Below are 25,867 nucleotides of genomic sequence, written 5' to 3' on the forward strand. Positions count from 1 at the left end.
AAGTCTCAACCTCTGGCATCAGACAGTTGAAGATTTGCACCTTTCCCATTTCCATTTCTCTCCTCACACCTGGTTCTACATCCCATTCCTTTATTTTTAGAAATCTATTTCAGTGTATGTTCTGAGTTACATGTTCTCTGTTCTTAACACATTCTTTAGTCCCTAAATCACCTTGTGACAGATTGCCTGAAAACCAAAATAGTGCTGAAATATGGCATATTTATTTTTTACATAAAAAATGGACAACATAATATTAAAAATGTTAAGCCCATAATCTTAAAACCCTAATATGACATCTGTTTTTGATTTTGCATATTAAACTTGTCAGTTTTTTCCAAATGATGCTGCTATTTTTTACTCAACTGCAAATAAATGATTCTTTTTGGTAACATTTAATCCATATTTCACTGCTTTCTATAGAGCAGTGACTGAAGGAAAAAATTCCGCATCTCTGATCTGGAGGTGCTGACTTACCTACACGAAGCCTTCTGAGTAGAATAGATGAATTCACATTTCCCATGGATGCAGTAACCATTGAGGTTTTCAGGGCAAGGCATGTGGTTTCCAATATAAACATCTTCTCTTTGATCACTAGCATCTTAAAAGAACATAAATCAGGGCAATAAACAGTGAATAAAAATTGAAAGATTCTGACAACAAATAAATTGGCTGGTAATTTGGAAAAGAAAATTACCAGATAAGGGGCTGGATAAGAACCAATGTCTCATGATGACATAAACACAGTGAGAAGACTGTTTAGATTCAAAGCATTTAAAAATATTTGCAGAGCATGACCACTTTGAGTTACTGTTGTTTACAATCTACTCACCAAAACATAAACATCTTGGCTAAAGAAATAAATGCTAGATCGATAAGTAAGCACATCTCTATGAAGAGATGATGTATTATAGCTCTGGCTTTTGGAAAACTGACTTAGTCTAGTCATTCACCTGGGGCCTATGAAATTGAGGCCAAAAAATCTAGCATGGCAGAGAGCAAGTTATGGCACTCTGAAATTTTAGGGTGAAATATTTTTGGAATGAAAACTATTAAGCATATTGATTTTTTCCTTCCAAATGAAATTTTTTCCAAATGCTGATTTTTTATCTGGTTTTTCTTAGTATGTTATCATATAAAAGGTTCAAATAACATAGAGAACAAATTTTTAAAAAATTTTTAATCACCCAAAACCTCTCTATCCCAACAGAACTATTGTGAACATGTTGATGAACATGTTCAATTAGATATATTGACCGGACTGACCTGAGCTGAAGTGAAGAAAATGGGAGCACGGTGAGTAATTTCAATGTCAGAAATAGGAATAGAATCAGGAAAGAAAGACAGAAAGGAGCAGGAAGGAGGGAGGCATAAAGACTCGGTCTTCAAAATAAATCATTTCATCCATTCAATCTCTCTATCCCTCTCTGTTTCTCCCTATCTATTCGGTCTCTCTCTGTCTCTCTCATATACTTGCATAAGCATATACTGAATACCCACACATTCTGCAATGGATTTTTAAACCTTTTTTTCTGGCATATACATGAATACCTTCATCCTCAGTTCTATGGACTCAAGAGTTCCTACACAGGCCTGTGCTTATGTAGGAAAAATCCCCAGGCTTCCTGTCAGTTTCTCTCATTTCTAACTTACAAATTCTGTGATTAGCTGTGTGACCTTGAGAGTACTACCCTCTCTAAGACTGAGATTTCATAACTGTAAAGTCAGGATCATAACAGGATCTACACTTCATGTGGCTTGAGAAGATTATGTGAGATAATTAATGTGTGCACAAGACCACTAAACCAACCAGCTCTCTATTTATATACCACCCCATGTAACGGCAAAGGTTATCTCCCCCAAATACAAATAAAGGTGTTGCTATAATTAGAAAATTATCAAGGGGAACAAATTAAGAAGGAATAAAATAGGAGACTGAGTTTCTATATATGTATGTGTAGGAAAGGGGAAGAGCAAGGGAGAAGAAGGAATGGAGGTACTAAGTATGAAAAGAAACCTGAGAACTAAAAATGCAGATTTTCTGGAGACTGAAATTTACATACAAAAGGAAAAATGTATAATGATTATTAGGCTCAATGACAGGATACCTAAAAGCAGAGAGATCATGTCATCCTTCACAAGACCAAATTGATGCCATTTTACCTCAAAATTTATGTATTTATATTGTACTAACTTATGCCTGTGAAGAAAACTGAACCAGAAATCAAGAAATCCAACATGGAAATTCTCAAAGTATCTCTGCTATTTTGTTTTGTTTTGTTTTTAAGTTTTTATTTATTTTGAGAGAGAGAGAGAGAGACAGACAGAGAGAGAATGCACGTGCAGTGGAGAGGCAGAGAGAGAGGGAGAGAGAGAGAATCCCAAGCAGGCTCTGCACCGTTAGTCAAATCACACTGTCTCTCCAGGGCGGCTGAATAAGATCAGCATTCTCCAACATAATGAGATACACGTGTTAATTTTTAATTTTCAAACAGCCACTTTTTTTAAGTAAAAAGAAATAGGAAAATTAATTTTAATCCTATATTTGTTTAATCTATCAAATAAGTATCACTTCAACATATAATCAATATAAAAACTTATTTTTTTACACATATTTTCTTAAATATGTCTTTAAAATCTTAACACTTACAGCACATCTCAATTCTGACTAACCGTGTTTCAAGTGCTCAATAACCACATACTGCTAGTACCTATCATATAAGACAGCACAGTATAGATGACTATTCATTTATTGATCACCTTTCATATGCCAGGGGTTCTGCTAGGTACTGGGGACAGAAAAGTATACTGTCTTCAAAGGACTTATAAGGTCTCCCCCAGCTCCCAAATTATAATTGTGGCATGACAGAAGAAATCTCTCGGGACTGCTATAATCCTAAGCACCCACTTCTCCACTAAATATTCATCATATAGTCTTACAACCATTTGGGTTTGTTTTTTTTTTTAACATTTATTCATTTTTGAGAGAGAAACAGAGTATGAGTAGGGGAGGGGCAAAGACAGGGAGACACAGAATCCAAAGCAGGCTCCAGGTTCTGAGATAGCTGTCAGCACAGAGCCTGACGCAGGGCTCGAACCTACAAGCGGTGAGATCATGACCTGAGCTAAAGTCAGACACTTAACTGACTAAGCCATCCAGGCGCCCCTGGGTTTTTTAACTCAGTCTCTACTATGAGACTGTGCTCCTTAAGAATCTAGACATTTGGGGCGCCTGGGTGGCTCAGTGGTTGAGCGTCCAGCTTCGGCTCAGGTCATGATCTCACAGTTTGTGGGTTCGAGCTCCGCATCGGGCTCTGTGCTGACAGCTAGCTCAGAGCCTGGAGCCTGTCTTCGGATTCTGTGGATTCTGTATATCCCTCTCTCTCTGACCCTCCCCTGCTCATGCTCTCTCTCTCTCTCTCTCTCTCTCTCTCTCTCTCTCTCAAAAATAAATAAAACATTTAAAAAACAAAAAAAATCTAGATATTTGTATTATTTATTTCTGTATAACTCCTAACACTTAGAATGTAGTACTTTTCTTGCTATGGTTTCAAATTAAAGGTGCTATTCCACATTTGCAATCAAACCATAAGTGAGTTGAGCAGCGCAACTTGTCTCCCATAGTACTCATTACCCTGCAACTTCTCAGAACATGATACTTTCATGGTGTGTTACACCAAGAAATATATAATAATGGGACTACAGAGACTAAAGTTATGTACAACCTATAATAATAAGATCTTATAATGTGTATAATAATGGTACTCTATAGGTCTACAGAGGCTGTGGTAATGTACTAATCTACCACAAGAAAAAGTCCTATAAACAGCAGGAAATTTCAAGAATAATGCAGAATTGAAAGCTATCAGAGAATTCAGCTACATCACAGCAATAAGAAAAAGTTAACTAAATCAAGAACAGGCTTTTGAGAAATCAGTAAACAAAGTCTAGCACCAGTGGCATTTATTGAATGAATTAATGAATGAACGTGTGGTATCAGGCTCTAGACAAAGCAAAGCCATCTAAAAACACGGACATGTCCAGTAAGACTTTGAAATCTCTGGCTGTCAGAGTCCAAATTTAGCATTCTGCTCAATGCTAGCTCTATTCATTCCATTATACGTAAACACACTATTTCTGTACATGGCCATATGCTCAGCTAAGCTACAGAAGATATAAAGAAAAAGTATACATGGTCCCTGTCCTTGAGAAGCTTATAATCAACTCAGGGAACCAACATATACACATGAAAAGCTGAATAACACAATAGAAGGGTTTCCACATCATAGTTTACAATAAAATGGCAGCCCCCCCCCCCCAAAAAAAGGTTTTACAAAACTCGGTGCTAAAGGAAGTTCAGGCTTTTGTTTTTTTAATTTTTTTTAACGTTTATTTATTCTTGAGAGAGAGAGAGACAGACAGAGCATGAGCAGGGGAGGGGCAGAGAGAGAGGGAGACACAGAATCCAAAGCAGGCTCCAGACTGAGCTGTCAGTACAGAGCATGAGGTATGGCCTGAACCTACGAACCACAAGATCGTGACATGAGCCAAAGTCAGACACTTAACCAACTGAGCCACTCAGATGCCTGAGGAAGTTCAAGTTTAAAAAACTCATTATAGATGATATTACTCCGGGTAGTATTCATAGAAAGGACAGAACTCAGGTTAGGTCTCAAAGCATATCCAGATATATTTAGATAGAAGAGCAGAAACCAAAAGGAAGGTATAATGTACACAGCATTCTGAAGAACAAGAAGTAGATGAACCTTAGCAAGAGTTGTAGATTCAAACTGGGAAAGGCTGTAAGTCAAAATTGGAAAAATAAGCTGAAATCAGATTATGGAAAAATATGAACTCCAGGTGAGAAATGCTTTCTTAATCATATGGACAAGGAAGACACTGACAGACTCCCAGCTGAAGAGTAGCCCAAAGAAAACTAGGTTTTAAGTAATTGAGAATGATTGCCTAGACCTGGTGGTTAGGGGGAATGGGGAGTGACTGCTAATGTGTGTGAAGGTTCTTTTTGGGCTAAGGAAAATGGTCTAAAATTTGATTCTGATATGACGCTTGTACAATATACTTTAAAAAAAACTAAACTGAAGGTGCCTGGCTGGCTCAGTGGGTAGAGCATGAAACTTGATTTCAGAATTTGAATTTAAGCCCCAAGTTAGATATAAAGATTACTTTATTTTTATTTTTTTTAATATTTTTTTTAATGTTTTATTTTATTTTTGAGAGAGTGAGAGAGAGATGGCATGAGCAGAGGAGGGGCAGAGAGAAAGGGAGACAGAATCCGAAGCAGACTCCAGGCCGTGAGCTAGCTGTCAGCACAGAGCCTGACGCGGGGCTTGAACCCACGAACTGAGAGATCGTGACCTGAGCCGAAGCCGGACGCTTAACCAACTGAGCCACCCAGGCGCCCCTATAAAGATTACTTTAAAAATCGGGGGTTTTTTTATTTTGAAAAATTGAATTGCATACTTTGAAGAGGTGAACTTGGTGGTATATAAATTCTATCTCAAAAAGCTGTTAAAAATTTTAATTGGATAACGACATGCAAGATAAAGGGGCAAGGGGAACTAGGAAGACCAGGTGACCAATTAGGAATTCACTACATAATCCATACTTGTGGCAATGAAAAACTAAGCTAGAGCTTAGCAGTAGGAATATTAGAAATACAGAAAAAATAAATACAGCTTGAAGATGCTCTGGAATGAGCTCTCAGAAACTCAGAGCTGGAAGGGTCTTTGGGGCCCATCTGATCTGATGAAGGAATCCCTTTATAAAGTTACAACCCCAAGGTCCTGTTTCTACTTGACCACTTGAAGTTAAAAAAAAAAAAATCAACACAATTCCAGTATTATCAAATGTTCCTTATGTTGAATGGAATCTCTCTTTCTTTCCCCATGTCTGTTTACACCCCATGGCCCACTGCCCAACAATTTTTTTCTTAAGGTCAAACTTCCCCAGTCCCATCATTTAGATAACTTGCAACAACCATCTTTACAAGTAGTGCCCAGCATTAACCCCTTAAATGTGCTCTAAGCATTTAACAGGACAGAACTGTCTTTTTATTAAAGATGCTTTTAATACAGAATTATACTCCAAAGAAAATATGCATGACTTCAAAGAAACTATGATCAATGAACACATGAAAAATGTTCAGCGTCACTAATCATTAGGGAAATGCAAATCAAAACTACAAGACAGCATCCCATACCCATTAGGATGACTACTATCTAAAAACAAAAGGAAGGAAGGAAGGAAGGAAGGAAGGAAGGAAGGAAGGAAGGAAGGAAGGAAGGAAGGAAGGAAGGAAGGAAGGAAAGAAGGAAGGAAGGAAGGAAGGAAGGAAGGAAGGAAGGAAGGAAGGAAGGAAGGAAGGGGAAAATAGTTAATTGTTGGCATGCATGTGGAGAAATTAGAATCCATGTGCACTGCTGATGAGAATGTATGATATAGCCACTGTGGAAAACAGTATGCTGGTTACTCAAAAAATTAAACACGTAATTACTACTTGACCTAGCAAGTCCACTTCTGGGGATATAGAACTGAAAGCAGGGTCTCAAAGAGAGATCTATAAACCCATATTCAAATCAACATTCATCATAGCTAAAATGTGGAAGCAACGCAAGTGTCCATCACTGAATGAATGGATAAATAAAATGTGGTACATATATATAATGGAACATTATTCAGCCTCAAAAAAAAGGAAATTCTGACTTATGCTACAACACAGATTAATCTTGAGGATATTATGTGCACTGAAATAAGCCAGTCACAAAAAGACAAACACTGGAGGTTTCCACTTGTATGACGTACTTAGAGTACCAAAATTATAGAAACAAAAAGAATGATAGCTGCCAGGGCTGATGGAAGAAGTAGGAAGCTACTGTTTATTGGGTATAGTTCCAGTTGTACAAGCTGAAAGACTTCTAGAAATGGATAGTAGTGGTTGCACACCTTCATGAATATATTTACTACCACTGAGCTGGGCACTTAAAACTGGTTAAAATGGTAATTTTTGTTATATGCATTTCACCACAATAAAAAAAATTGGGAAAAATATGACTCTAAGTGTGAGCCTAATGTCAGGAGGTTCTGTAGAGCGAACATAGTAAAGGGAGTTCAAATTTACACCTATTATGTTCCAGGCCCTACGTATGAATGCATGAAACTGGAGCTTAGGGGCGCCTGGGTGGCTCAGTCGGTTAAGCATCCAACTCTCGATCTCAGCTCAGGTCATGATCTCATAGTTGGTAAGATCAAGCCCCACATTGAGTTCTGCACTGACAGCGTGGAGCCTGGTTGGTATTCTCTCTCTCCCTCTCTCTCTCCCTCCTCTTCCTCTTGCACACTATCTCCCTCTCTCTTTCTCAAAATAAATAAACTTTAAAAAAAGATTAAGCTATGAATTAAAACTAGAGAGCAAATGTTCACCAAGGTGACAGCTGAAAGTACATTAAAGATCTGAAGGAAATTAAGTAAAGAAAGAAAGCAAAGCTAGAGTGGAGAACTCTGGAATAGTTGTGAACAAAAAAAGAGCACCAGGGCTTAGGGCCAGAAAACCTAAATTCTAGTCTTTGCTCTGCCCCTCTTACATGAGCCACCAACTCACAGTTACAGCTTCTTTGTCTTCAAAATGAGGATAACTTGGTTGTGATAAGGATCAAATAATAACACAAGTATATGAAAGCACCTGACACACAAATGGGCACACAAGTAGTAATTGCTGAATGAATGAATATCCCACTAATGTCGCTCATGAACCACATTAAACAAGATGCAGATAGGTAGACTCACCAATAGTGAAACCTTTGACCACAGCCAGGTACCAACAATGAAAACAGAAAACAGAAGTATTAACAATCACCATAATAACATCCATAGGAATTTAGTGATATAGCATTTAATAATCAGAGTAATCCTAGGCTGTAAATAGTAGTATCCCCACTATATAGACACGATCATCGAGGATCAGAGAAAGCAGGCCACACAGGCTTTTTAAGTGTAGATCAAGTCTGATTCCACAGAGCAAGCTCTTAACCATCACACTATTATTTCACCAAGCCACTCTGGGAGATGTGAAGGGAATGAACAAAAGCAGAATGTCCAAGCACCTGCTCTCTGGGCCAAGTAAATTAGATGAACTTCAAAAAGGAAATATAAAAAGCCTTTAAAGATGGAATAAAGCACAGTTTCAGAAACCACAGCAGAGAGCAGCCTCACACAGCAAGAACTGGGCACAGAATGGTCCTCTCCAAACAATGCCCTCAGGCAAGTGGTGACAGGCTCCATGAACAACAGCTGCAACTGTTGGTCTCTGAACAATGTTGGTGTGTTTGCGATATAAAAAGTATACTTGGTCACTCAGTGGCTCCTTCCACCCACAGAGGCATTCAGAAACAAATCTACCACCAGCGGCAGTGTTTTCAAATACAAAGGAGAGTATGGTTCTAAGTGATGATGTGATAAGAAAATCCAGCACCAGATGGCCTATCTGCAAAGGCATCTTCCACTGGCTGGCTGTCCTGGTCCATCAATGTCCAACCCAAATAAAGCATAAGGAGTTGCTATTAACAACCAAGACACGCACCTGGTAGGTCATCCGCCAAAGCCACAATAGCCACATCAACGCTGCATCAGTAACTCTCGGGTTCATTTCTACAAATCCCTACACTTTAGAAAATTTGATACATTCTTTCTTGTTTCCCCTATACTACCCTGCACCTAATCTTCATCACTAAATATCCCTCCATACAGACTTTCCTAACCTCAGTCTCCTCAGACCCCATCAAAGAATTATCTATGTGGGTATAAAAGCTATCTACCCTCCAACAACACCTCTCACTCTCACATTTCTAAATCCCATTTTCCATACCGACCCTAAGTCTTCCTTTCCTAGCCTTTCCACTCTTCCCAGGGAAACACATTTTCTGATGTGAACAAATTCATCCGCCTCCTCAGCCATTCCCTTAGAAAGTATTCCTTTCATCTCCCTGACATGCCAAGATCACATTACTTCCTATAACCTCTTTCCTTCCACCTCCTTCTACTGGGCTTCCCACCCATCACCCTCCAGATTAGCATTCCACTGCCATCTCGCAGTGACCTGCATCTCTTAGGCGTCTGTGCCATCCACCCTGACAGCCTTCTCAAAATCCTCGTCAGAACTCTCCACCACACTCCACAGCACACACACTCGGAATTCCTTCAAAGATTTTAGCAATTGGCTCAGTCTTATCTTTCAATGAGGGGAATTTATCAAGGCCACTTTAAAAATGGAGCATATCAAAAGAGCCGTATTAAAATATATAAATGGCAGTCACCAAGTAATGAAAAAAAGTAGTACCAATATCTCAGTATCTCTGTTATCATCCCTGGTCAGCAGGAGTAGAGACTACTGAGAGAAGGAGGTCAAAGATAGGATGAGGGATGGGGTGAAGTGAAGCTCAGGAATGAAACGAGAATGTCTTGGCAACAAAGAAGGTGTTACAGTTCAATTGCAGGCTGCATGAAAACCCCTGTGGACAAACGTGGCCACGCTGAAATGTCATATGTCACAAAGGAACTTTCTGGATAGATAGAAATGGTAGAGACTGTGGGTATACATGGGTATATATGGGGTGCATTCATTTTTGAAAACTGATAGCTTAACACTCACGTATCTCACTGTATGTAAATTATACCTCAAAAAAAAACACACCTGTCAAATAAGAGTAATGATAATCAAGTGGGTAGAGGTATACAGGCAAAATAAGTAAAAGTGACAGAATGCTATAAACTGTCGAAGGTGTGTACTTGGGAAAGGAGGGTTCATTATACACTTCTGTTTACATACGTTTGAAATGTTCTATAATCAAGTCTTTAAAATGTCACATACCCATCTCCCATACCTCATGCTCGACCATCATACCCTGTACGGCTTCAACATCTATAGTAATGCTTCCAACACTGCAATTTCAGTATTTACCACAGGTTTTCCAACAGCCCAAGAAAAGCACTAATTCAGCCACCGTGCTGGACATTTAAATGTTCCATTTCATGAGCACTACTTTCCAAGAGTTCAACTTTAAAATATCTTCCCTACTGAGCACCATTTGTCAGTCATTTTGCTACCTGCCCATGCTGTGTTCCTGCTTTTCACCTTGTAGTCTCCATCCCTAGATCCCTACCTACCTTGCAAGTCTTGTTTGTGTCCTGGTGACACAAATATTTACTAAGGGCCTCCTATAAATGTCTGTGAGGACAAAAAATAGAAGCAAATGGGGGGAAAATACAAAATAGCTACCTTTTGACCTCTACTCCTTACTACCAGAACACTTCATAACTCTTTCACATTGATTTCACATTTATAACTCTACAGAAACTCTTTGGTCCAAGATAACCAATGATTCCCTTGTCTTCAAATTCAATACTCGTCCTCTCACACATTTATGCAACCTCTCCCTCTTGGCTTCTGTGCCAATGTAGTTTTCTTGGTTTTCTCTGGATCTGGATAACTGTGCCATCTAATGGAACTTTCTACAACTCTAGATATGTTCTATGCCTGTGCTGTCCAATATGGTAGCCACTGGCCACATATGGATATTTAAATTTAATTCAATGAAAAAGAAATGAAATTAAATGTTTTGTTTCTCAATCATGCTAGCCCTATTTCAAGTTTGCAATAGTCTAAACAATGCAGTTCTATAATCTCTTACTCGTTCTCTTGAGTTCAGTTATCTATCACCTTAGTCTCAAAGGACTGACTTGCAAATTTATGCTAAAGTCATATGGACTTACTTAGTTCCATAAACAACTCAAACTCCAAAATTAATCACCTGCACCATCAACTCCTCCCTTACCTTACCTAAAACATCTTGCCTCTCCCAACATCCTTAGTTGTATAAACAGAATCCATCGTCCAAGTCATCTGAACTCTCTATCCCTCTGATCTAAGCAGAAGTCTATTCCCTAGAGTCTACCTAACTGATCTTCCTGCCTCTAGTCCAATATATATAATAATAAGCACAATGTGCCTGCCAGGTACCATCAATTCAACTGGTCAACTTTGCAGCCTTGTTTTTTTCAAATATATTAATAATCTTCCTACAAATAAAGTTTAAATTTCCAAGGATAACACAGCATTTAAAGCACTACATAATCTGGCCCCAATCTTTCTGGTCGCATCTTCCATATCTACCTCTCAACCCCCCTACTCTCGAGAGAAAAAAGGATTCCTTATCATTCTCCAATACATTCTATCCTAATGTTTGCATCCACACCTCTGCTCATGCTCTAGAATTCTCCTTAAATATTTTGACCTCTATTAAAATCCTAACCATCCTTCAAGCTTCAGTCCTAATTCCACCTCTTCCATTAAGTTTCTCTGACCCTCACTATACTCCACCAAATAATAATCTTTTCTGAATTTCCATTGCACTTTTTAACCATACTACATGTAAAACAATAGCCAATTTCTACTTTGTTAGAAGTAGGTTATATTCATTTATTATATCACAAACTCTTTAGATAACTAAAGTATTAGTTATCTTCCTATCCACCAACAGTATGTGATAAAACGAGCAGTATAAAATAGGCACATAATAAATTATATCTACTGATTATATCTACTAATTTCATTTGAGTTACAGATCAGTTTTTGGTTTTGTTTTTTTTTCCCCACGCATGCAAAAGCAAAGGGCTTTATTATGGGTTTAGGCTCGCCAGGGCCTAAACTCGGGCTCACAGACTTTACCGGCGTGGTGGATCCATGCTGAGAGCCCCGAACAAAGGTGGGGTAGGGCTTGGGGGAGTTACAGGAAATTGTGACATAGGTACAGTGATCCTATTATTATTATACAATATTATTGATAGCAGGTTTATCCAATTACAACATTTAGAGTGTTAACCAATCAGAGTAAACCCAGGACCCAAGACCCTCACATAGGGTGTAACTAGCCTTAAGCAATAAGTGATTACCTATAACTTCTATTTCTAGGCCTGCCTTTAGGAATGTTAAGGGTATTACAAGGGTGGTCCCTCCTGCCTTGGACAATGTGTGCCCTTCTATTGTCTCAAACCTGCGTCCTTACATTCCCCCCTCTGTCTTGTAACTGACCCAATCCTGGGTCAGCTGACTTCCCATTGTACCCCTAAAGCCTGGCATAGCCCTCCTTGGTCTAAGGGGAATTTCTTACCCTATAAAGGGCATAGGGAAGGAGAGTTTACCCAATTTCCGCCAGTCTCCAAGATCAGTTCTTATATGTAAAGAATTTTCAGTACCTCAAAAATGACCTAGGTAATAAATATCCCTGTAATTTTATCAAAGGCAGATAAGTATTTAGGACATACACAATTCCCCATATTACCTTAAGTATGAGCCTCTACCTACAGAAAAATAGCCTTCCATTCAGGTCATGTACTAACAGTATAGAAAAATAAAACTGGGGCTGAGCTATTATATCTCCTATGGGAATACAAGAGATTTTTTATTTTAAATATAACACTTGTACTGACATAGGAAAACTAGTATTTTAGGAGCTCCTGGAATATAAATGATTCAGGTTTGATATGATTCTAGTGAGGAAATAACAAATTCAATGATAATAACAGCTATCACTTATTGAGCACTTATGAGTATGTCAGACACTATTCTCAGCACTTGACATGTATTATTTAATTTTTATAAAGCTATAAGATAGATACTATTATTATTCTCATTTTACTATTTTTTAGAAATTAGGGATAAAAGGTAGATCACATATCTAAAAACAATTGTTTACTAGTATAACCTAATAAACGAATAGAAGACGCATGTGTGAAAGAGCATTTAAGTTCCAAATTAGGAGTCTCAAGATCTAGACTTGTTTCAGGTCACTAGACAGAACTTCACGGAGCCTCAACATTCCCCTTGATCCTTAGCCCTCAGAGTAGTTGTAAGAATCAAATTAAATCAAAGAACACTGGACTTAAGGCCAAGGAATCCAATCTCTGCGGCTCTGACCTTTACTATATTTAAGACTCTGTACAAACAAATCCTGCAGTTTCTTTGAGCTGCATCCATTCTTTGCAAGTATGGAGCACCTACATATGTGCCAAACATTCCGCCGGGAGTTAGGAATAAAAGTGACCATGATAGATACGGCCTCCTCTCCTCATAAAACTCAGAGCCTACAGAGGGATACAGATGAGTAAAAGAGACAACTGCAGTTAAAGTTGGTTAAGTGTTCAGGTAACAGAGTATAATAGAGAGGCACCTAATCTAGACTTATAGGTCAAAGAATATTTCCCAAGAAGAAATGAATTCTAAGCTAAGACTGAAAAAAATAAATATTAGTTAGAGAAAAGTTCCAGGCAGAGAGAATAAGACCTGTGCACAGAGGGCAAGCATTAATAGTATATTCTAGAGAAGTAAAGAGGATTTAAGAAGCAAATATGAGGGATTTCTTACAACTACATGTGAAACTGCAATTATCTCAATAAAAATTTCTATTAAACAGCATATGTGAGAGTACTCTGTAAGTTGAGAATAGCGCCTTAGCCATTTCAGTTCATATTATTACTGATAATATATTCCACAACATACTGCTACAGAGAGCAAAGTTAGAAGGGTCATTATAATGCAAATATAACTACTATGGACAGCTACTGACCATATTTCAATATCTGGCCAAAATTTGGGAAATCATGATTCAATACCTTTCACATCTGGTCGATACTGTAGTCCATCATCTTTTTTCCCCAACACACTAGTATCATCTGTGTCTATAAAAGAAAAGATTTTATATTAAGACATATACGATATTTTACTCATACCATGAAACTTCCAAATATTTCTAAATTCTCCAGGTCCTTCTCAACTTCGTCCACTTATCCTGCTCATATTTCCCTCTATTCTCTTGATCTATTGTGTCATTTCTATCTCAGGCCTCAAGTCATCCCAAATATATACAGACTCTGCATGATGAACAGCCTAAATTCATTTAGACTCCAGCTCAAATGTCCTCTTCTTAAAAAGTCTTTCCTGTGCAAACTAAAATAATACATACCCTGAAGGGAAAGTATTAACCCTCTCTCCAAGGGACAATGGTCTCAAGATTTACCTTCTCCTACCACTGTTTCCCTGGAAACATATTAGATTAAAGATAAATGTGGAACCTCAGTTATTTTAACAGACAAAATTAATAAAAGAAATGACCCCTGACTGGTGAATTGTATTTGGGCTGGGAAGACAATAAATGAACCCCAAATGCCTATTGGAAGCACAAGTTTCAGCTTCCCAGTACATAGGGAGGGAGGAAAGGGAAGGAATTATTAGGTATGAATGGAAATATTATCAAGAGGAGCAAGATAAAAATTAAGGACCAACTACTCCAAAGGATTCTAAATCTGTATAAACTTCAATTAACAAAATTCTCAAGTTTGACCAACTTAAAGTTTGAAATTCAGGTACTACCATTCAATTATGAACCAGTTCCTCATAAAAGATATTTCTCTAAGCTACTATTTTTTTTTTAATTTATTTTTGAGAAACAGAAAGAGAGACAGCGAGCAGGGGAGGGTCAGAGAGAGAGGGGGAGACAGAATCTGAAGCAGACTCCAGACTCTGAGCTAGCTGTCAGCACAGAGCCCGATGCGGGGCTCGAACCCACAAACCTCAAGATCATGACTTGAGCTAAAGCTGGACACTTAACCGACTGAACCACTGAGGTGCCCCTCTAAGCTACTATTTCAACTTAGGCTCTAAACACCACACTAGGAAAGAACAACAAACCAGGGCACCTAGGTGGCTCAGTTTGTAAAGCATCTGACTTGGGCTCATGTCATGATCTCACAGTCCATGAGTTCAAGCTCCACATCAGGCTGACAGCTCAGAGCCTGGTGCCTGCTTTAGATTCTGTGTTTCCCTCCCTCTCTGCCCCTTCCTACCCATGCTCTGTCTCCTCTCTCTCAAAAAATAAATAAACATTTAAAAAAATCAAAATTAAAAAAAAGAAAAACAAACCATACTACTTCTTTAAGATCAAGGGACATATAAGAAGTCTCTATCAGCATATGGTTTGCTCTCCTGACCCATTTTTGACTCCCAACTGGAAATCCTCTCAGCTTCTTGGGCATTCTCTAGTAGCTTAGACTAGAGAGTACAGTATGCCACAAACAATTTGTTACCAATATCAAGTACCAAACTTTGCCATACAACTTTTTTCTCTTAGCTTAGATAAAATATATATATATATCCCTTTAAAAAGTCCAAAATAGGTAGGAGAGATGGACTTCCTGAGCAGGACTACTAGGACCACAATCCTAGTCCATGACAATGTGCCTGGCTCTTGTATGTTACTATGAAATGATACGTTATCCTAATCCTAGCCCAAATGTGTATGACTAAGGAAAGAAGATTGAGACCCTCTGCCTTTAGTGACTGAATATTTCTAGTTGGAATAGAAAACAAATATAAATTCTTAGTTGGTATCATGGCTTCTAAACTATGACATAAAGCAAAAAGAGCAAAAAGAATTTTAAACTGAAGGTGATAATTTTTCCTTACATTCTATAACCTCTTACCAAAATCTCTTAACAGTACATAATATGCAGAGGCAAAAACTAAAGATAGCATGTGAAAACAAAGTAAACTTCTCTACTCTAGAAAAAAAGATTAAGAAATATATGGCAATGCTTATAGTTTTACTATCATAATTAAAATAATTTGACTAATTCATAAACAGATACAAGTATTACTATAAATGAGACAACCTTTAAGAACTACCAATGTATCTAAAAGCCCATGTAAGGAATAGCTTAGTAACTACATGAACAACAAAAAAGCATGGTTTGGGTCTTGAGAAGATGAAAATAAATGGAAAAAATCCTAAGTTAGTAACAGAACAAAGAAATTCTAAAACATAAAGCAATTTAAAAAAATAAATAAAGCATCAATGATTTCTCATTTTACAAGTATGGAACACTACCAAAATGACAAATAAGATTTCAGACACACAATATAATAAAAACAGGTCCCTGGATGAGTAGAATAGCTTTTACCTGTGCAATGACCAAGATGCCTTATATCAATTTGTTCTTGCTTTATACAAGATGCTTCTCGAACAAAACAAGGATTGTTGTAGGAACTCCCATCAGAAGCACACACAGGATTAAAACTGTATCCACTGCAATCTATATTACATACACACCTGTTGGAAAAGATATAAATTATATATATTTTACAACAAAATTTCACAATGCTGCATTTCACTTTCTTCTGCTTTCTGTTAACAGAAGTCAATATATTGTTCTAAGTAACTAATAAAAGATTAACAATTTTAACAACTGTAAAACAAAAGTTTAACAATAAAAAGCTAACAACTTTTTTTTAATGTTTTTTTTTTATTTTTGAGGGGCAATGAGAGAAAAAGCATTAGTGGGGGAGGAGCAGAGAGAGGGAGACACAGAATTTGAAGCAGGCTCCAGGCTGAGCTGTCAGCACAGAGCCTGACATGGGGCTCGAATTCGTGAACAATGAGATCATGACCTGAGCCGAAGTTAGACACTTAATCAACTGAACCACCCAGGCACCCCTAACAATTTCTTTCAAATGAGAATTTAAAGATAATTTCATCTAGATATTATTAACCCAGTGGCTTCCTTGAAATTTTCCTATCTAGGTAGAATAATCAAGAGATGTCAAATGTCAACATTAATTAAAAAGCAACATGGTGTAGTGGAAAGAACACAGAATTATCTATCAAAAGTCATGAATCTAACTCCTAGCTCAACTAATTACCAGATTTGTGTCCACATTCTTCCCCTAAGTCTTAGTTTACTTATCTGCAAAATAGAGGTTATAATAATATACCTACCTTGCCAAATAACTGGAAAGATTAAAAACCATAATTGATATGAAACATGTACAATGAAAGCCTTCAAAAGTGTTCCTAGCTGCACATCTACCTGTACCACTGAGTGTCCACTCACCACTAAGACTGCATAAGGAGGTCTAAGGCATGGTCACTCCTCTCAAGAACAATAAAATCTAATTGGGAATATAAAAGTAAAGAAAAAGAGACTTTTCCTTCTAGAAACACTGTAGTCTCAGAAGCTAAACTAATCTTCCTGCTGAAAACAATAAAAAATATAGGAAAGGTATGTTTAAAAATTCTCTCAAATGAATTCTTAAGTTGACAAGAAATCAGGGAATATTCCAAACAAAAGTTAAATGCAGACAGGAACAGAGAAAGGTCAACTGAGTTTGCTAAAGCTGATTTTCACCTTGAAAGTGTTTGCCAAATTGGGTAAACTCAATTATCAACTTTTGTGGCTTTGCAGGCCTCTGGGAACAAAAGACAAAGAATACTGACCTACCTAAATGCGGAGCCTGAAGACCCTAGAAAAGCTGGTATGTCAAAAAGTTACAACTCTCAGCGTGAGAGTAGAGTAGAAATGAGTTGCCATGTTCCACAGGGACTATTTAAAGGTGGGGGGGAAATGCTATCCTGACCATGACATTGAAGAGAGGGAACAAAAACATCTCCCCTGAGAATTAAAAACCATACGCCAGCCCTCACATGGGTAATTACAACTTAAAATACTACTTGGGTGTTCTGAAAAACCTCAAACCCAGAATTTATTTTAAGAGCCAAGGACTCTTGGGAAGGGGCCCTAGGCAACTGACGGAAGCAAATGCAATCTCCTCTGGAGAAACCCAACTTTATTATCCTCGGCCTCAAACATTTTCCAAGATACAGTTCTGAGAAGATTAAGTAGATCATACACACTCAGTCACCCATGTACCTACAAGAAATAAGGAAATAAAACACCATGAATGGAACAAGCTGATTTGAAAATGAACCAAGCAGGGACATCTTTCTGGCTCAGCCAGTGGAACCTGCAACTCTTAATCCTGGGGTGGTGAGTTGGAGCCCCACAACAGGGGTAGAGTTGACTTTTTAAAAAAAGGATGAGGGGCATCTGGGTGGCTCAGTCAGTTAAGCCTCTGACTTCAGCTCAGGTCAGATCTCACATTTGTGGGTTCAAGCCCCGCGTCAGGCTCTGTGCTGACAGCTAGCTCAGAGCGTGGAGCCTGCTCCTGGTTCTGTGTCTCCTTCTCTCTCTGCCCCTCCCCCTCTCATGCTCTGTCTCTCTCTGTATCAAAAATAAATAAAACATAAAAATAAAAAATAAAAAAAGGATGAGAGGGATGCCTGGGGGGCTCAGTTGGTTAAGCTCCGACTTCAGCTCAGGTCTTGATCTCACAGTTTGTGGTTTGAGCCACATGTTGAACTATGTGCTGAGGGCTTGGAACCTAGAGCTTACTTCAGATTCTGTGTCTCCCTCTCTCTGCCTCTCCCCCCACTCACACTGTTTCACTTTCAAAACTAAACATATATTAAAAAAAAAAAAAAAGGAGGGGAGAGGGAGAGGAGAAGAAACGAACCAAATAGCACTTTTAATAAATTTAAAAAAAAACCTAATTATTTAGATTTAAGAGCAGATTAGAAAATCTAAAGGTGAGTTAAGGAACTAGAAGACAGGTCAAGGAAAATTACCCAGACCTCAGCAAAGAGTCCAAGATGTAACATATGAAAAAAAGATTAAGAGATATAGAAGACTGGGGCACATGGGTGGCTCAGTCAGTTAAGCATCTGACTTTGGCTCATGTCATGATCTCATGGTTCATGAGTTTGAGCCCCACATCAGGCTCTCGGCTGACAGTGCAGATCCTGCTTCAGATCCTCTCTCTCTCCCTCTGTTCCTCCCCCACTTACTCGTGCGTGCACTTCTCTCAAAAATAAACAAACATTTTAAAAAATGGTAAAAAGCCTTCAAGAAAAAAGGAAAAGACACAGAAGACAAGAGCGACAAAATCTAGAAAAAATCTGGACCTCAAAAAGAAGTATAAGGAATGAGGCAATTTCTCATCAAACTTCCTAAACTAAAAAAAGATACTTATCTAAATACCCAAAAAGCCTAATACATTCCAAATAGAATTATTAGAAAGGAATCTAGACATTGAGATCTCACAGTGGAATTTTATAAAAATATCAAAAAAGAGTATTTTAAAAGCAGCCAGAAAGAAGAGAAAGAAGCAAGAATAAGGGGGACAAGTGTCTTCAAAAGCAATACTGAAGCCAAATACTTATTTATAGCAAAGACAATGAAATAATACCTGCCATGTGCTGAAATAAAAAGAAATATATATATAAAGAGAAATATCTTTCATGAATGAGAGTAAAATAAAAGAAAGTCAAAAGAAGTTAAAACTTAAGAGTTTGTCACCCACTGGCTGTCAGTAAAGGTAATCATAAAGGCAGCTGAAAATAGATCTTATAAAGAAAATCTGAAAGACAAATACAAAAGTGTAAATCGGTACATAAGATTACCAAACCTAGCCTTGCAAGCCCCCAACAATTTCACTAGTAGGTAAGGCCTTTGCTGGTAAGCTCCTTGTGCAGCAGCAGACACAAGTAAGAATGTTCACAGCAGCATTATTCATGAGAACAAAAGACTGGAAACAATCCAAATGCCCGTCAACAGTAAAATGGACTATAAAAGGGATGTGGTATAGTCAAAAAATTAAATTTAATAAATACTGAAATTGAATGAACTATGGCTGTGTGCATTCACACGAATGAATCTTAAAAACATAATTGCTGAGCAAAAGAAGGTACATACAGTGATGATTCCATCTACACAAAACTCAAAATCAATCAAAAGGCAAATCATGTACTAAGACATTTACCATATGTGGTGAAGCTATTGTAAAAAGCAAAGAAATGATTTCTACAAAATGCAATATACCAGGTAAGAAAAGATGTACTCAGGGAGGAACATGGGCAGCTCTCAAGTTTTGATGTTATTCTGTTTCTGGCCTGGGAGGTAGAATTCACAATATTTTGTTTCATTTTTATGCATTAAACCAAGTGTGTAAGTTTCATGCACTTTTAAATATATACTCTACTCCACAATTTAAAAATTAAGGCACCAGAAAAAAATTAAAAATTCCTATTTACTAATGTCAAAAATGGCTGTTACATTTTGGGGGGGAGGGGGCAAAAAAGAATGGGACAGAGATCATATCTCGTATGCCAAGTATAAAATATTTATCAGCTGGCCCTTTACAGAAAATCCTTGCCAACCCCAGGTTGACAGGACACGAGTAGGCAAAATCAGAATGGCAATAAAAGAGAAAGGTGGGCTGGTGAAAGATTACAGTACTGCTTCAGGAAATCAGAAACGGCTCAATAACAAAGGCAAGATACCATACCAATCCAGTGAGGAGAAACAAGCAATTGAGCAGTAGGCACTGAGCACAACTGTGACCAAGTGTAGGAGAGAGTCAGCGCTCCTCCCTGGGATGGCACCACTGCATGTCAGAATAAGAACTGTGGTAACAGGTGCGCCTGGGTGGCTCAGTCGGTTGAGCGTCCAGCTTCTAGGTCAGGTCATGATCTCATGGTTTGTAGGTTTGAGCCCCAGGTCATGCTCACAGCTAGCTCAGAACCCGGAGCCTGTCTTTGGATTCTGTATCTCCCTCTCTCTCTGACCCTCCCCTGCTCACGCTGTCTCTCTCTCTCTCTCTCTCAAAAATAAATAAAACATTAAAAAAAAAAAAAGAACTGTGGGAACAAACCATGGCTGCTCTTCTCAATGGCACAGGCAGAAAGAGAATTAAACTACCATGTCAAGGAAAGTCCAGTGAAACAATGAGCAGCGGAGGAAAACATTAAACTCAAGAGGCTGCTGATACTATGATTACAGTGATCACAGCTATTTGCACAAGGCAACCACAGCAGAGGGCAGGATGCCCAAAGCTGAGGAGTAGGCACTAACAGGGAAAGAAATCACTTCAGATAATATGCCAAATTCAAGACATCTAGCAACCATTTACTCTGTACCCACTGTGCAGGAATACTCACATTTGCCTGATTAATCTTGACAGTAAGTAATTATGAAAAGGAAAGATGAATATGAACAAAGTTAAAAAGCCCAAGATCAGGGTGCCTGGGTGGCTCAGTCAGTTGAATGTCCAACTTCTGCTCAGGTCATGATCTTATGGTTCATGGGTTGGAGCCCCACGTGAGTCTCTGTGCTGACATGACAGCTAGCTCAGAGCCTGGAGTCTGCCTCAGATTCTATGTCTCCCTCTCTCTCTGCCCCTCTCCCACTTATGCTCTGTCTCTCTGTCTCTAAAATAAATAAATATTTTTTTTTTAATTTTAAGTCCAAGGTCACAAAAGTAATAAGTGACTAGGACGGTGTTCTCTCTACTCATAGCTGTTATGTAAAACAGGTATCTCAGAATGGAAAGTAACAAATGTGAGGAGGTCAAGTATTTTCCACAATTTTCATGATATAGCATGAAAAATCTTTTCACTAAACTGGCCTCACTTTTCTCTCAAATACACCGAGGACACTCCTGTCTCAGAGCTTTCCCTCTCCCAGAACTCTGTTCCCTCAGACCCCCACCAGATGGGATCCCTCACTACCTTCAAGTTTATTCTCAAGTCTTAAAAAAAAAAAGGCTGCAAATTAAATCATTAAGCCTCCATTTAAGAAGCTAGAAAAAGAACAATGAAATAAATCCAATAAAAACAAAAAAGAAGGGAAAAACAGATGATATGGATATAGATATACTGAGATATAAATAAAGATATACAAATATATGTCAGCAGAAATAGAAAACATGGTCACAACAGAAAGGATCAATAGAGCCAAAGCTGATCCTTTGAAAAGACTTTCAAATCAACAAAGGAGGATTAATCCAGAAAGAAAGAAAAAGAATGAGAGAAAAATATATTAGCAATTAAAAAGATTATGGTTCAATGGGGGTTATGGTTTAATAGATAATGAAAGGTAATTATAAACCACTATAAGATAGCAAGATTTTTTTTAAATTTTTTCTTGTATATTTATTTTTGAGACAGAGCATGAGCAGGGGAGGGTCAAAGAGAGAGGGAGACACAGAATCTGAAACAGGCTCCAGGCTCTGAGCTGTCAGCACAGAACCCAAGGCAGGGCTTGAACCCACGAACTGCAAGATCATGACCTAGCAGAAGTCGAATGCTTAACCAACTGAGCCACCCAGCATCTCTAAATAGCAAGTTTGAAAATACAGGTGAAATTAGTAACTTTTAAAAAATATTAACCATTCAGTTTAACCAAAAAAAGAAACAGAAGCCAAATGGTATTATAATCATTAAATAAATTAAATCATCTGTTTGAAAAAACATGTCCTTCAAAGACAGCTTCAGAGCCAGATGTTTTAAAAAAAGAAAATTCATGAACACATTCATTCCAGTCATTCAATAAAGAGATCACTCTGTTCTTACACACAGTTGTCTAGAGAATAGAAGGAATACTCCCTAACTCACTAAGGCCATATAAACTTTAAAAAATAAACAAAATAACAGATTATAACTCATCAAGTAAAAACAAATAAAAGAAAATCTCATCCTCACAGCAGACAGAATATCAACCATTAATGTATAGTCACAAAAAGATACTGCAAGCATAAAACAATCGGGTGCAATGAAAAAGGAAATCAAAACTACAGCTGAAATAAAAAACTCATAAAACGACTGGAAGATAGAGCTGAAGAAACCTCTCAGAAGGTACAGTAAAGTTTTCTTTTCTCCTGTCAGGAGAAAAGAAAATTAAAGGACTAGTCCAGGATTCCCAAAAACCAAATAACAGAAATACCAGATAGGTAAGAGATGAAAGGAAATCATCAGAGAACTAATTGAAGAAAACTTCTCAAATCAGAAATAAGTTAACTATTGGGATTCCTGGGTGGCTCAGTAAGTTAAGCATCTGATTTCAGCTCAGGTCATGATCTCATGGTTCGTGAGTTTGAGTCCCACATTGGGCTCTGTGCTGGTGGTGTGGAGCCTGCTAGAGATTCTCTCCCTCCCTCTCTCTCTGCTCCTGCCCTGCCTGCTCTCTATCTTGAAATAAATAAATACACTTTAAAAAAAAGAAGTAACTTTCTATGAAAGGGGTGCAACATTGTGAAATTCCACTATGCTGGGGACCAAAAGATCCTAACATGCTTCAATGCAGAGAAAATAAATCATATGCAAAGGTTCTGGAATCAGAGTGGCTTCAGGCTTCAACAGGAATACTGGAAGCTAGAAGACAGTAGAGCAATGCTTTCTCAATTCTGAGGGAAAATTATTTCCCACCTAGAAATATGTACTTGACAAGTTATAAGTCAGGTACTAGATGCAGGATAAAAACAGTTAAAAACATTAGGTCTCAAGTGTTTTTTGGTCTTTTTTTTTTTTAACATCTTGTACCCTTTTTCAAGAAGGTACTGAAAAATATACTAAAATGGGAGTAAAACCAAAAAATTAAAGGCAAAAAATACAAGAAACAGATTTTTTATATAGAAGAGAGGTAAAGGAATTTCTAGGATCCTCGTGGCATAACTCCCTGTACCTGGCACCAACCAAAAACCCTCAAAACTGTCCCATTAATAGGAGAGGCTAAGGAAATGCTAAGGAAATGTATCATTGGGGGGAGGGGAAAGAGGGTCCACTTAAGACACCAGAAAAACCAACTGTGGTAATTAGAGAGTCAGAACTTTCACTTCCCCACCCCACCACCCTACCTGGCCTCTGGGAAGGGGAGAAGGAGAGAAGGGCTGGAGATGGAGTTTGTCACCAATGGCCAATAATTTAACCAATAATGAAACTTCAATAGAAAACTTCAAACAGGAACATTTCAGGTTGGTGAACACATCCACGTGCTGAGAAGGTGGTGTGCCCGACACCATGGAGACAGAACAGAAACTCTCCAGTGCTCAAGACAACTTCCAGACCTCATCCTATGGACCTCTTCATCTGGCTGTCTATTTGCATCCTTTATAATAAACAGTAAGCATAGCACTTTCCTACGTTCTATGAGTCATATAAGCAAATTATGAAGCCTGAGGGGAGGTTGCAGGAATCTCCAAATTAGTAGTATGCTCGGCAGAAATGCAGGGAACCCTACTTGCAGGTGGTGTCCTCTGGGTCTGTGCCTTCAATCTCTGGGATCTGTGCTAACTCCAAGTAGCGTCAGAATTTAATTAAATCAAAGGACACCTAGTTGGTGTAAAAAAAAATTGGAGAATTGGTTGTTGCTGAAAAAGATACAACACTGAAGGAAGATCCCAGGGTGCTAGCTACATACGAGATGTACAGGACAACCAGTCCACACTGAAATAGTTTCACTTTGTAGACAGTCCTGTTGATGGCTGCAATTACTAAGCCCAGTGCCACTGTGCCCTTTTTAGCCAGGGGACAGAATGCCCAGGTGAGCCTGATCCAGATTCTGATCCGTACTTGGCTTGCCTTGACCATGTGGTGGTGAATTTCCCACTCCCCGTCCATGCCCTACTGCCTGACTCAAACGAGCATACTCCTTTCACTGACTCCTGAAAGTGAGAGGTCAGCTTTGGCGAGACAAGAAGTAGAAAACACAGAGCAGGGTTGCGTGGATGGCTCAGTCGGTTGAGCCTCCGGCTTCAGCTCAGGTCATGATCTCGCAGTTTATGGGTTCGAGCCCCACTCTGTGCTGACAGCTAGCTCAGAGCCTGGAGCCTGTCTTCAGATTCTGTATCTCCCTCTCTCTCTGAACCTACCCTGCTCATGCTGTCTCTCTCTCTCTCAAAAATAAATAAAACATTAAAAAAAAAGTAAAAGAATCTCCGACCAGATTCCTGCCAGTCATCCGTACCTGGCATCACTAGAATCCTGTCAGATGTCTCAACTGTGGTGAGCCCTCTGTTCCCCATGATTCATTCATGTTCTTGCGCACTGACGTCCCCAGAAGGGAATCTTGTAAACTCTCTAGGAAACTAAAAGCCAGACTCTGACTCTGAGACTGTTCAATGTATCTTCTTCTGGAAGGCTTCATGGAATAGCGGCACTACTGCCCTTTCCATCCATGGCTGGGTTAACGCTCCATACTGGTAATATGGCAATATTCTATTTTGTACCCTAGGTGTTAGGTACACCAATGTAGCATTCCTTAAATTGCATGCATATGTTTTAAACACTTCTGTATGCAAACATACATTTTACAATAAAAGTTTTAAATAAAACATAGAACAGTATGTATAATGTGCTGCCATTAGTTTTTAAAAAAGGAAAGAGAGAATATGTGTATATATTTGCTTATACATGCATAAAATAATCACTGGGAGATTAAATAAACATCACAGTGACTGCCTCTAGTGAAGACAACTGAGTGGCTGGGGAACGGGGTTTGAAACAGACTTTTTACAGGAAAGCCTTTTAAAGCTTTTGAATTTCTAACACTACAAATTTCAAAGGCATGAATGCATACATACATAAATAAACGAATTCAATGACTTCTATGATTTCTGCAAATCACAACTCTTAAGTCTTTAAAATAAGAATGATACCTCATAATACTGATGAAAGAACCAAATAAGCTTTTGTAAAAAGCCCTTTATAATCAAATACTATGTACATCTGAAAGTAGTAGTATTTTTATTGAAAAAAATCTATCCTTTCCCTTTCTTTCTCCTCACTTTATACAGAAAGTGTTATTCCTTCTTGATATGGTAAGTTTATTTAGCAGTTAAGAAAACACTGGCTTAAACTAATTCATGTGAAGCTATTTATATTTAGATTTAACAATCACCTATGAAGCCTGAAACAAGTTTGATACAATTCCACTCTTTTTCACATATATTAAATCCTTACAATCCTGTGTGCAGCTCTAAGTGAATAATAAAGCCTTACTGTGAACGGCCATGAGTTTACAAAGACCTATAGAGGGACTCTACAACCCTACCTTATGGCAGGTTCATCCAGTACAGAGATCAGCAAGACAAAGCCCCTGCCCTCAGGGAGCCCACATTCTGCTAGTGGAAGACAGC

General features: G+C 38.3%; 1 protein-coding gene across 1 annotated transcript in view; it reads right to left on the reverse strand.

Moving 5' to 3' along the window:
• LOC115276363 (myb/SANT-like DNA-binding domain-containing protein 3) overlaps nt 1-25,867 on the reverse strand; it is a 109,995-nt gene that overhangs the window by 12,124 nt on the left and 72,004 nt on the right. The window contains exons 6-8 of the mRNA XM_029920379.1: nt 16,024-16,172; nt 13,681-13,746; nt 475-598 (exon numbers count right to left, since the gene is read on the reverse strand). Of these exons, the coding sequence (XP_029776239.1) occupies nt 475-598; nt 13,681-13,746; nt 16,024-16,172 (339 nt within the window). The remainder of the gene's footprint in view (nt 1-474; nt 599-13,680; nt 13,747-16,023; nt 16,173-25,867) is intronic.

Source organism: Suricata suricatta, chromosome 13 (genome assembly GCF_006229205.1).
Source record: "Suricata suricatta isolate VVHF042 chromosome 13, meerkat_22Aug2017_6uvM2_HiC, whole genome shotgun sequence".
Taxonomy (NCBI): domain Eukaryota; kingdom Metazoa; phylum Chordata; class Mammalia; order Carnivora; family Herpestidae; genus Suricata; species Suricata suricatta.